We start from the raw sequence: 12422 nt of genomic DNA on the forward strand, positions 1-12422 counted from the left end.
GAGTTTGATTCAGTGACGAGGACAAAAACATTCCATTCAGTCACGTGATGCAATCACTAAATATTCAACAAATCCAGTATAATGTTACTATAATAATATCCAAAAACATTGTATTATTTTAAAATTATTAATATTACTATTAAATACTGCATAATAAATAACTATTTTAATGAGTATTAATAATTTTTTGGTTATTTTATTATTAATAAATAATATACATAATAAACAAATAATAACAGTATTTTATAATATAATATGAATAATATTATTAGTAATACCTATTTTACTATTTTTAATTATTATTATTTATACTGCACAATAAGCAATACATTTATATTATTTTAAAACTATTGTTATTGTTAATTTGTGATTAATAAATTATACAAAATAAACAATATTTTATAGTTATTTTATTATTTTGAAAATATTTTATTATTATGCGTTTTCAAATGAGTTGTTAAGTTTCTAAAAAGTTCATTTAGATTAAACATTCTAATGAAAAAAGAAACTATAAATAAAACAGCATTGTATTACAGTTTTTCTCAGTTGCTTTGGCTCAATTCTCGAATGAAACTTTTTTTTCCCGAAACAATAAGTTCAGATCTCTGAACAATTAGCTTCTTGTTCACATCAGATTGGAAATTCTTATTGATTTGAGCAAATTGCAAATGCTTTGGCACATGTGTGCAAACAGTAAGTACAATTGTCTGCAGTTTGCACAACAACTAATTGCATATGGCTTGTTGATCCCTTTTCGAAATAAATTTACATACACCTCAGTCTTGGATTTTTAATTTTTTTTTACCACAAATACTATTTATAATATTGTATTTTGTATGGAAGCCCGTTTCCGCCACTGAATAAAAAAAAGGTAATTGACTTTTTTTTCTCGGAATTGCGTGATATAAACTAGACTATTTATTTATTTATTATATTATTTATAGAAATATTCTACAACTAATGTCCTATTTAAGCATTGATATGTGTATGGATTTGACTTTGTTTAATTATTTATTTAATCCGTTGTTTACTTAAATATTATACAATTAATATCCCGTTTAAGCATTTATATGAGCATCAATGTGACTATTTATTTATTTATTCTGTTATTTACTTAAGTATTATACAATATCCCATTTAAGCATATTTAGGAGCATCGATGTGACTATTTAGGCCTATTTATTTGTTTGTTCATTTATTCAGTTATTTACTTAAATATTATACAATTAATGTCCCATTTAAGCATTTAGATGAGCATCGATGTGACTATTTATTTATTTGTTTATTTATTTTTCTGTTATTTATTTAAATATTATACACTAATGTCCCGTTTAAGCATTTATATGAGCATGAATGTGGCTATTTATTTATTCAGTTATTTACTTAAATATTATACAATTGATGTTCCGTTTAAGCATTTTTATGTGACTATTTATTTATTTGTTCATTTATTTATTCTGTTGTTTATTTCAATATTATTTATTTATTTTTATTTATTTAGTCATTTAGCAGACACTTTTATCCAAAGCGACTTACAAATGAGGACAATAAAAGCAGTCAAAACTAACAAAAGAGCAACAATATATAAGTGCAAATGACAAGTCTCGGTTAGCCTAACATAGTACACGTAGCAAGGTATACATACATACATATACACACACACACAAACAAAAAAAGTAGATAGAATAGAAAAAATAGAAAGCTAGTGTTTGTTTGTTTTTACACATTTTTATCATATGTCATTAATAGCGGTTCACTACCGTGATTTGGTACGATTGCGTTCACATCAGCAGCGAACCGTACCAGAGTTCACTTTAACCGTACCCCAGACCACCCTTTTTAAACAGACTCGGGTACGGTTCGGAAGACCGCGTTCACATCATCCAAACGAACTGAACTCTGACATCAATCGAACCCGGTGCGCACCAAAAGTTTTAGTGTGAAAGCACCCTAACATATTATAGTTTTGGTTAGATAATAATCAAGTGGTCTAAAATAGAAGCAAATAAACTATGAGAGTATACAAACAATATCAATATGTATGTAATTTCAATGCTATGGCCTTTGTGTAGATATTTGTAGATTTCCATCTGTAAGCATGACTGATGATACGAGAACACTTTACAATAAAAGTCCATTTGTAACGTTAACTAAGATTATTAAAAGCTGTAGAAGTGTTCCTTGTTAGGATTAACGTGTTAATTACAACATTTACTACATTTAAATGGTAAAGTTGCTTCTGTTAACATTAATGAACTATGAACTACTTTTAATTATCATCAATATATAATTAATATTAATATTGTTAATTTACAAAGTATGGTTCAGTACTGTTTAGTTGTTTTTTTTTTTTTTATAGTAAAGCAGTATTTTAGTTTTCATTGCGTATCCATTTAAAAAACGATCAGTTGATTAATCGGTATCCGTAAAATCAGATCGGTGGACATCTACGGACAATATCGGAGAATTAAAATGGAAATTGTGTGAAGTGCAATCATATAAGATATAAAAAACATGCATGACTATAAATGGAGTTCAGAAGTGTGTTTGTGATATGCATGAAAGCAAAGGCTGTTTAACTGCATTTTCAGTGTTTTATGGCATTGAGTCATATAGTATTTATTCCTTTTTTTTAGGGTTGTAACTATGTAGTCATAATATATCACAATGCAAAAATGCACCTGTAGTATGAAAGTTTAGACAATTGAATTTAACTCAAATATGGTAAATCCAGAAGGGCAAACATTTGAGCTTCCTTCACTAATAAAAAAAAACTAAAGTGCATTTAGTAAAACACACTATTTAAAACGTTAGATGTCTGTAGTGAGGGAAAAAGTGCAAGCAATATTTCTAATAGTCATTTGCTTTGTATTTTCTTATATTGCTCATAGGAAAAATCAACCCTGTCAAGTTTAGTTATCACTAAATAACCCAATCTCAGAGTTCATAGTTGCCCCAAACAGCCAATCATCTGTGACATGCTCACAAAACCAAAGCCAAGCCGAGTGTCTCATGTTGATGCACAAAGAGTTGGTTGTTGATTTCCCTCTGTCGTGCCTCTTTCTCAGTGCCATCTCCATGTACTACGAGCTGACCGAAAATGACATGGCCTTCATTAAGCAGTGCAAGGATGGATCTGGTTTCCTCATCAACCTGATCGACTCTCCCGGCCACGTGGACTTCTCCTCCGAGGTCACGGCTGCTCTGCGTGTCACCGATGGAGCTCTGGTTGTGGTGGACTGTGTCTCTGGTAAGCTTTTTACTGTGGTTATACATCATACTGTCATTGATGTGGCCTTCATAGGGTTTATGCGGGTCTGAAGTCTCCCTTCCACAAATTAATGCCTTAAATTGGACCAAAAGTCTTACATTTATGCCATTTAGTTATGACATTAAATAAATCAATAAGCCCCAAGAAGCCGTGGTTTACAGTGAATTTATAATGGCTAAGGGGCATTGTTAGGCACGAAGCAGAGTGCCTAAAACTAGGGCTGTGCAATTAATCGCATGTGATTGTCAAGCGCATCTCGTCAGTAAAGCCATCACCTGCTTTCAGATGGAGCGGCATTTAATACACAGAGCCGTAGTTCACTGACAATTAGGGAATATCACGTTCATAATTGAATGCGATTCATCTACGATTATGAACGTGATATTGCCTAATTGTCAGTGAACTACGGCTCTGTGTATTAAATGCCGCTCCATCTGAAAGCAGGTGATGGCTATTTACTACTAATCACGGAACTGGCTTTACTGACGAGATGCGCATGACAATAGCATGCGATTAATTGCACAGCCCTACCTAAAACCCCCTTAGCTGTTATAAATTCACTGTAAACAACGGCTTCACGGGGCTTATTGCTTTTATAAAACGGTTATTCCATATACGTAGTAAGGTTTCACAAAATAAAACGGAGCAAATAAAGTGTAATGATATGAATAAAAACAGTATTCTTCCACCAAACAATGTAGCTCCTCAGAAACAGTTGTGGTTGCAACAAAGTGGTTGCCGAGCAACACACAGAAGTAAACAAAGGTGTATGTTTGTGGAGTAATTTACAACAGCTTCTAATGCGGCTCAGCCAATCAGAACCAAGCACCGGAACTCTTCCTCTGTATTGTCTTATTTTACAATACAAATATTTAAAGATCATTAAATCAAGAAACGTTTACTTTAAGCAAAAACTCACTTGTTCAATTTCTCAGACTTCGTTTTGCATAAAGCAGGTATCTGTCAATGGGGCCATTAGATGTTTATTCTGGTTTTAATCAGACTAAATTCATTTTTAATCAGTTTTTCAGAAAACTAGATTTTTATTAATGTGATTTAGTTTTAAGTAAATGCATCTTGATTGAAGAATCTTTAGACATTTGCTTTAGACATTTGTAGTGGAAAGCAAAGCAAGACAAATACTGAGGAAGAACAGCATTTTTTTTTTGCAGTGTGTTAAACCTATTTTCATATTTTAGTGCTTGTGAGCAGAGGTATTCAAGCTTTTTATTTTATAAATGAGTTGGAAGTTGTTGTTTTTTTTTTTCAAACTTTTTAGTGTTGCTAATAATTCTTATTCTCCTTAGACATGTTTCTGTGAGTCTTAAGAGAAACAAACTTAAACATACTGGTAAAAAATGTATAGCCTGAATGCACTAAGGAGGAATATTCTAATTGAAATTGATCAATGCATTTATACTTCAACTGGGAAAAAATATCTGCCAATAGAGTCAGAAAAATAAACTTGTTTTCCCTTTTGAATTAAGTTAAGACCCCTTTGGCTGATATTTGTTCATGTATTAATCATGAACTCACTTAATTGATTAATCTCTTTGTTTCCCCTTCCATTTATTCCTCAAGTCTTAAATTTGACTACTTAATACCTTCAGAAGTTCTGATTTACATTTAGAGAACGTATTGACGTATTGTTGCCTTCCGTTTAGTCCTTCTCTGTACTTGGTCATAAAAAGCTCTTAAATTTACCTTCATGAAACCCTGATATGATCTAAAATGCATTTATTGCTATTTACAGGACGTTAAATGTCTCTTTTGCTCAGGTGTGTCCGTGCAGACAGAGACGGTGCTGAGACAGGCCATCGCCGAGCGCATTAAGCCCGTGCTGATGATGAATAAGATGGACCGGGCCCTGCTGGAGCTGCAGCTGGACCCTGAGGAGCTGTACCAAACCTTCCAGCGTATCGTGGAGAACATCAACGTCATCATCTCCACCTACGGAGAGGACGAGAGTGGACCCATGGGTAACATCATGGTGAGAACACGCTCTCATTTGTTTATATGAAGTGGTAAAATGCTATGCGGTCTGTGAGGAGAAACCATGCACCACTCTGATTGGCTGATGAACAACTAAACACAATATCTGAGACCTGCGCTGATCCTTCAGTGATTTCTGACCTGTTCAGTGCCGTAGTCTCATGATATTGGTTCCTTTAGCTGGACTATTTGTGCTCATCTCTCTGCTTTCTCTCAGATTGATCCAGTGATCGGTACTGTGGGTTTTGGATCTGGTCTTCACGGCTGGGCTTTCACTCTGAAGCAGTTTGCGGAGATGTATGTGGCCAAGTTTACTGCTAAAGGTGAAGGTCAGCTGAGCCCAGCTGAACGCTGTAAGAAAGTGGAGGACATGATGAAGAAACTCTGGGGTGACAGGTGAGATTCATACCAGTAAATACATTGTTCAGTTCAGCTGATAAAATGAGCCTCATCTTGTGCGTTATTTTAGTAATTTTAATTAAACATCTGCTAGAAGACTTAAAGGGGTCATATGATGCTTTTTTGAAGATCATTATTTTGTGTATTTGGTGTAACAGAATATGAAAGGAAAACTTGAAATCGCATCATATGACCCGTTTAAGCTCATACACTGCCATTTAAAAGATTTTAAAATATTAATGCTTTCCAAAATAGTTTTTTGTTCCAAAAAAGCTGTAATATTGTGAACTATTTTTATAATTTAAAGTAACGTAATAAAAATAAAGTTGACGCGCGCGCGCGCACACACACAGATTGGAGATTGCACAGCGCACACACGGAAACATTGACGACAACTTTATTAATATAATAGCTTCGATACTGAATCGCTACATTATTTCTCAGCAACGAGGAGGTAAAATTGCTGAGTGAGATGCACAGATGCAGCTTTAATCTCGCTCTCTATCAATAATTAACTCAAATCAATGCTATAATTCATGCATTCAAATAAATGTGGTCTTCATCTGTCTGATTTAAAGCGGGCAGAATGCTAGTTACTGTTGTTAATAAAAGTACATTTTGTATGCTTCCCAACTCAAGCTCAGTGCTTTACTGTCAAATGTGCATTACCAATAAATAAATGTGTAATATTAGTAACTGCACTTATTAATGCAAAACGATAGTCATTTTATGATTTAAATTATCTATCTTTTTAATACCTTTTGGGTCCTATGTAACTTCAGTGAACCAAAATTTTTAAGTGGTAGTGTAAATTATACATGAAATGCAAGCTCTGCTGCTCTTGCAGGTATTTTGACCCAGCCACCGGTAAATTCAGCAAGTCTGCCAACGGCCCTGATGGAAAGAAACTGCCCCGCACCTTCGCCCAGCTCATCCTGGATCCCATCTTCAAGGTGCCAATCTGTTTGCCTCAAACACTAGTGCAGATCTCCTTTTGATCCACCGGTGATCATACCGCACTTTCTCAATCCCCAGGTGTTCGATGCCATCATGAACTTCAAGAAGGAGGAAACCGCCAAGCTGATCGAGAAGCTGGACATCAAGCTGGACACCGAGGACAAGGATAAGGAAGGCAAGCAGCTGCTGAAGGCTGTGATGCGTCGCTGGCTGCCCGCCGGAGAAGCTCTGCTTCAGATGATCACCATCCACCTGCCCTCTCCCGTCACGGCCCAGAGGTACCGCTGCGAGCTGCTTTACGAAGGGCCTGGAGATGATGAAGCTGCCATGGGTACGACACTCGTTTTCTCAGGGTTTCTCGGGTGTGTGTTGCATTTGAATTGTCTGATTTAGTTTGTTGTGTTCTGCGCAGGTGTTAAGAACTGCGACCCTAAGGCTCCCCTCATGATGTACATCTCAAAGATGGTGCCGACCACAGATAAGGGTCGTTTCTACGCTTTCGGCCGCGTGTTCTCTGGTGTCGTGTCCACTGGGCAGAAAGTGCGAATCATGGGACCAAACTTCACCCCTGGGAAGAAGGAGGATCTTTACCTGAAACCCATCCAGAGGTCTGCAGCATTCCGGACTCATTAACGCCCAAATTAGTTTATTTAGCCAAGATTGAAAAATAGTTCAATCACTTTATTTTTTTTAATTGATATAAAAACACTAACACTTTACAATAAGGTTTCATTTGGTAAGTTATGTGAGCAATACTTATTCAATATTTATTAATGTTAAGTTCAATATTTACAAAAAATATTAGTTAACAATGTACTGTGAACTAACATGAACACTTTTATTAACTAACATTAAAGGTTAAATGCCGTAAAAACATAGTTTATTATTAGTTCATGTTAGTTAGTGCATTAAATGAGATCTAATTGTAAAGTGTTACTGATATAATTGTTTCTAGCGATGCCTCGAAATAAAAATCCTGGGCCGAAACCAAAAATTTAGGGTGTATTTGGGCCGAAAACGGAATTACATTTTCTTTAATAATCAGCACTTTAAATAAAGGTTTTACAGACATTTAAATTGCACATTAGGCAGTTTTTGTCCACTTTTTGTTGGTAGAATATAAACAGTGGCTTTAACTTCATGACAGATTTATTTAAACATGCATTAAATAATGAAGACAACAGGTTAAGTAACAATATTAATGAATGTATCAAAATAATTAAAGAATGTGTAGGCTACATTTATTGTATAAATTGTATGTAAAATTGACTATTTGAATCAAAAGAGTAATGAAGCGCAAAGATTATTGCGATTTATTGGATGGTAAGTGTGCTACAAGTTAGGGCTGGGACAATAAATCAATGCATTGCAAGTCGAGAAATGATTCTGCATCGATTCTGAGATTTACCGAAGGCATTGCGATTCTCTCTTGAATCGATTCTGAGCTTAGTTTTTAACAGCAGGTGGCACTGCGTGCTTTAGAAACAGCCGTATTCTGCTTGCTTCCAGTTCCTTACACACGCACCACTTGAACCTAAAATAAGCATTCATAAAGTTCGAAAAGGTTGAAGCGAGTGTGCTGTTTAAAAACTAGCCTAGAGCGCCATCTGCTGTTAAAAACTAAGCTCAGAATCGATCCACGAATCGCGATGCATCGATTTATTGTCCCAGCCCTTCTAGAAATAATGTTTAGTGACTTTTTGATCATGCATCAACCGAAAACTGCACAGACTAAAAGATCTCAGTTCTTTATTTCTAATTATTTTAGAATTATTTCTAATTTATTATGCAAATTATTACTATTTTTATTGGTTGTAATGATTTTATTGTCCCTCAAATTAACTTCCGGTTGCCAAAATTCAGTGCATCACTAATTAACGTGATCCCAGAACTGTGTACCACCTTTCTGACGCACAGCATTTCTTTATTCCAGGACCATTTTGATGATGGGTCGTTACGTGGAGCCCATTGAAGATGTGCCATGTGGTAACATCGTGGGTCTGGTAGGCGTGGACCAGTTTTTGGTGAAGACCGGGACCATCACAACTTTCGAGCATGCCCACAACATGCGTGTGATGAAGTTCAGCGTCAGCCCTGTGGTCAGAGTGGCGGTGGAAGCCAAGAACCCCGCCGACCTGCCCAAACTAGTGGAGGGACTCAAGCGCCTGGCCAAGTCTGACCCCATGGTGCAGTGCATCATCGAGGAGTCCGGAGAGCACATCATCGCCGGCGCCGGAGAGCTTCACCTGGAAATCTGCCTTAAAGATCTGGAGGAGGACCACGCCTGCATTCCACTGAAGGTCCGTTCATCATTAGCACTTGGCAGATTTTGTTAGGACATAGAAAAACTTCACATTTTTATGGAGTTGTGTACATGATCCAAATTGTGTACAGTTCCTTGCACACTTGATTCAATCGTAGATGCTTCGGATGAAATTACAATATAAACTAGAAAAACATATTTCTTAATATGTGCCCTCGTTTTATTAATTTACATGTTTTAGTTACATCGTGCCTGGCTGCAAAGAACTCGTTCCCTTGTTTTTAATTAATTCCTTCTATTAGTTCCCTAATTTTTATTTTGTATTTTTATCGTGACCACGAATTAAGAATTGGTTCCCACTATTAATTAATTGGTTCCCTTGTTTTAGTTTAATCACGGCCACAAACTAAGAATTTGTTTACTCATTCGGTTTAGTTCGCTCGTTTGTTTTCATTTGTTCGCTTGTTTGTTTTGTTTGTTCTCGTTTTAATTTGTTCACTCACTCGTTTTACTTTGTTCACTCGTTTGTTTTAATGTTTGTTCTCGTTTTAATTTGCTTGCTTGCTCGTTTTTATTTGTTCACTTTTTTTTTGTTCATTCTCTCGTTTTAGTTTGTTCCCTCTTTTTTTTTTGTCCACTCGTTTTAATTTGTTCGCTTGTTCGTTTTGATGTTTATTCACTCATTTTTGTTCGCTTGCTTGTTTTTATTCGTTCACTTGTTTTAATCCGTTCACTCACTACTTTTAATTCGTTCACTCGCTCATTTTAGTTTGCTCGTTTTTCTTTGTTCACCGTTTTATTGGTTTACTTGTTTATTCATTCATTTGCTCATTCATTCCCTCGTTTCAGTTGTGACCATGAATTAAGAATTGGTTTCACTAACTAATTGGCTCCCTCGTTTTAGTTCAATTGTGACCATGAATTAAGAATGTTTTCTCATGTTTTAGGTTGTTTCCTTGATTTAATTTGTTGAAAAAATGCTAAATATATATTTTTGTCCTTGTCATGTGGGGCTCAGTAGTTTAGTTGCATATGTGATATAAAGTTGAGTTTTGTAATTTGAATGTTGAATCCGTATCGGTCATATAATAGCTTGTGAAGCTGAAATGGCAATAAATTGAAATGCAGCCAACCAGCCGTTCCTGATGTAACCCGTGTGCCTGGTTCTCCAACAGAAATCAGACCCCGTTGTGTCCTACAGAGAGACGGTCAGCGCAGAGTCAGACCAGATGTGTTTGTCCAAGTCCCCCAACAAGCACAACCGTCTGTACATGAAGGCCAGGCCATTCCCCGACGGACTCGCTGAAGACATCGACAAGGGCGACGTGACATCCCGTCAGGAGCTCAAGGCCCGCGCTCGTTACCTGGCCGACAAATACGAGTGGGAGGTCACAGAGGCCCGTAAGATCTGGTGCTTTGGACCTGACGGAACCGGACCCAACCTCCTGGTGGACGTGACCAAAGGAGTGCAGTACCTGAACGAGATCAAGGACAGCGTCGTGGCTGGATTCCAGTGGGCCACTAAAGAGGTGAGATGTTCAAAGTCAAACGGGGTTTGGTTAACTAGCCGTCCTCTTGATGTCCTGGCTGGTCTGTGAGGAGAAATCATGCACCACTCTGAAGAAGTGATCGATAACACCTACCATAAATATCTGCGACCTCCACGGACATGAGCGAGAGCCAATCTACAATATTGAGACCTGGTCATAAACTTTTAATTATATAAAATGTTTTATTGGAATATTTTTATTCATTTAAAATGAAGTGCAATTGGATATAAATAATAGAAACAAATGCAAACCAATAAAGTGTTAATTTTGTTTGTGTACTTGGTAAGTTTTTTTTTTTATTTTATTTTTTATAATGCTTTTATTGTATTTTTTTATAAAAAAAATAAAAAGCAATGATAAAAACAATAAAAAAAGGTCATTGTATTTTAATTGTTTAAAATAATTGTTTGCATTATTTGCTGAAAAATAAAATGCAAACACAAACAATTATAGGGTATTAAATACTTAATCTTAACAATACAAATAAAGGATTATTCTTATGTAAATTATAATTAAGACTTTTTTCCCTCCTTGTCCTTTTTGATGACTTTCTTGCTCCTGGTCACTGCTGTATTTGACGAATATTAAAGTTTTGATTGGTTTGGTTTCTCTGCTCAGGGTGTGCTCTGCGAGGAGAACCTGCGTGCCGTTCGTTTCGACGTCCACGACGTGAGAATCCACACAGACGCCGTCCACCGCGGAGGTGGCCAGATCATTCCCACGGCCCGCAGGGTCCTGTACGCCTGTCAGATCACGGCTGAGCCCAGACTCATGGAGCCCATCTACCTGGTGGAGATTCAGGTGAGACGCCTCGTTCTTCATGCGAGGAGAACCTGCGTGCTGTTCGTTTCGACGTCCATGACGTGAGAATCCACACAGACGCCGTCCACCGCGGAGGTGGCCAGATCATTCCCACGGCCCGCAGGGTCCTGTACGCCTGTCAGATCACGGCTGAGCCCAGACTCATGGAGCCCATCTACCTGGTGGAGATTCAGGTGAGACGCCTCGTTCTTCAGATGGACTTCACTATGTAATCATCATCATTTTCAGGTGTGAGCGTCTGTTCTCTTCTCAGTGCCCAGAGCAGGTGGTTGGCGGCATCTACGGCGTGTTGAACAGCAAACGAGGCCACGTCTTCGAGGAGTCTCAGGTCATGGGAACACCCATGTTCGTCGTTAAGGCCTTCCTGCCCGTTAATGAGTCTTTCGGTAAGTCCTTCTGGTTCTGCTTCATCCCCATCACATTTAATGAGCTTTTAATCCAGGGATTAAAGTTCCGTCTACACGGATTTCCGTCAGTTCATAAAGACAGTCACTTGCTTCATTCCTGAATGATTCAGCCGTTCGAACGAATCAATTTGCTACCTCCAAGCCTCATTAAACGTCTGAAAATGTTCCTACAAGCCACTTTTGTGTTCTTCTGTGCCACCTCTGTATCATCCAGATGTAGTTTTTGATAAAAATGTGATTTTTCTCACCTTTTGCTCAAAATTATACATTTTTATGAAACCTACCTATATTCAAGTGTTGATAAAAAAAGATTGCTTTAAGCTAGAATAAAACAGATTTTTTTGTTTAAAAGTAGAGGTTCTGATCTTATTTTGGTGTATTGCATATTCAAATATTCATACAGCAAAATATACTGGAGGCCATCAAATTTGAGTCAAAATCGCTGGCGGTGGCTGGCAACTTTTCTCAAAGAATGCTGGCGGGGAAAGAGTTAAATGTCTCAAATCTATTCTTTATTGACTCGTTTATTGATAGTGCATTATCAGAACAGTTATTTCAAAGCAGCTTCAGTAATCAACAGGAGAATGAGTGTGATTGCATCCATTGTGGCGACTTCGATGTCCGCTATTCAGTTCAGTGTGGATTCGGCTCTACAGAAGATGACAGTGTCTTTAATGCAGTTCAGTTCAAGCTGTGTTAGTGCCATCAAATTTATATTTCTGAATATTAATCTTTTAAACCCATCTGAGCAAACTAGAGTC

The 12422-nt window shown here is 36.9% G+C and overlaps 1 protein-coding gene across 1 annotated transcript; it reads left to right on the top strand.

Moving 5' to 3' along the window:
* Window positions 1-3013: 3013 nt before the first annotated feature.
* On the top strand, window positions 3014-11503 carry LOC107660385 (elongation factor 2-like). The gene is made up of 10 exons (XM_016449666.1): window positions 3014-3250; window positions 5050-5261; window positions 5481-5659; window positions 6510-6615; window positions 6698-6950; window positions 7032-7227; window positions 8553-8919; window positions 10058-10411; window positions 11051-11233; window positions 11483-11503. The coding sequence occupies exons 1-10, from the start codon at window positions 3019-3021 to the stop codon at window positions 11486-11488; spliced, it is 2088 nt and encodes a 695-aa protein (XP_016305152.1). The 5' UTR covers window positions 3014-3018; the 3' UTR covers window positions 11489-11503.
* The last annotated feature ends 919 nt before the right edge of the window (window positions 11504-12422 follow it).

The sequence above is a fragment of the Sinocyclocheilus anshuiensis genome, unplaced genomic scaffold (genome assembly GCF_001515605.1).
Source record: "Sinocyclocheilus anshuiensis isolate Anshui unplaced genomic scaffold, SAMN03320099.WGS_v1.1 scaffold1433, whole genome shotgun sequence".
NCBI classification, from domain to species: Eukaryota; Metazoa; Chordata; class Actinopteri; order Cypriniformes; family Cyprinidae; genus Sinocyclocheilus; species Sinocyclocheilus anshuiensis.

What these genes read in the sequence shown, in the direction of transcription:
- LOC107660385 (XM_016449666.1), top strand. Translation starts at nt 3,019, where the DNA reads ATGCACAAAGAGTTGGTTGTTGATTTCCCTCTGTCGTGCCTCTTTCTC. An exon ending in AGATGATGAAGCTGCCATGG is followed by an intron (nt 6,951 to 7,031) that starts GTACGACACTCG and finishes TGTTCTGCGCAG; the next exon opens with GTGTTAAGAACTGCGACCCT. An exon ending in TACCTGAAACCCATCCAGAG is followed by an intron (nt 7,228 to 8,552) that starts GTCTGCAGCATT and finishes TCTTTATTCCAG; the next exon opens with GACCATTTTGATGATGGGTC.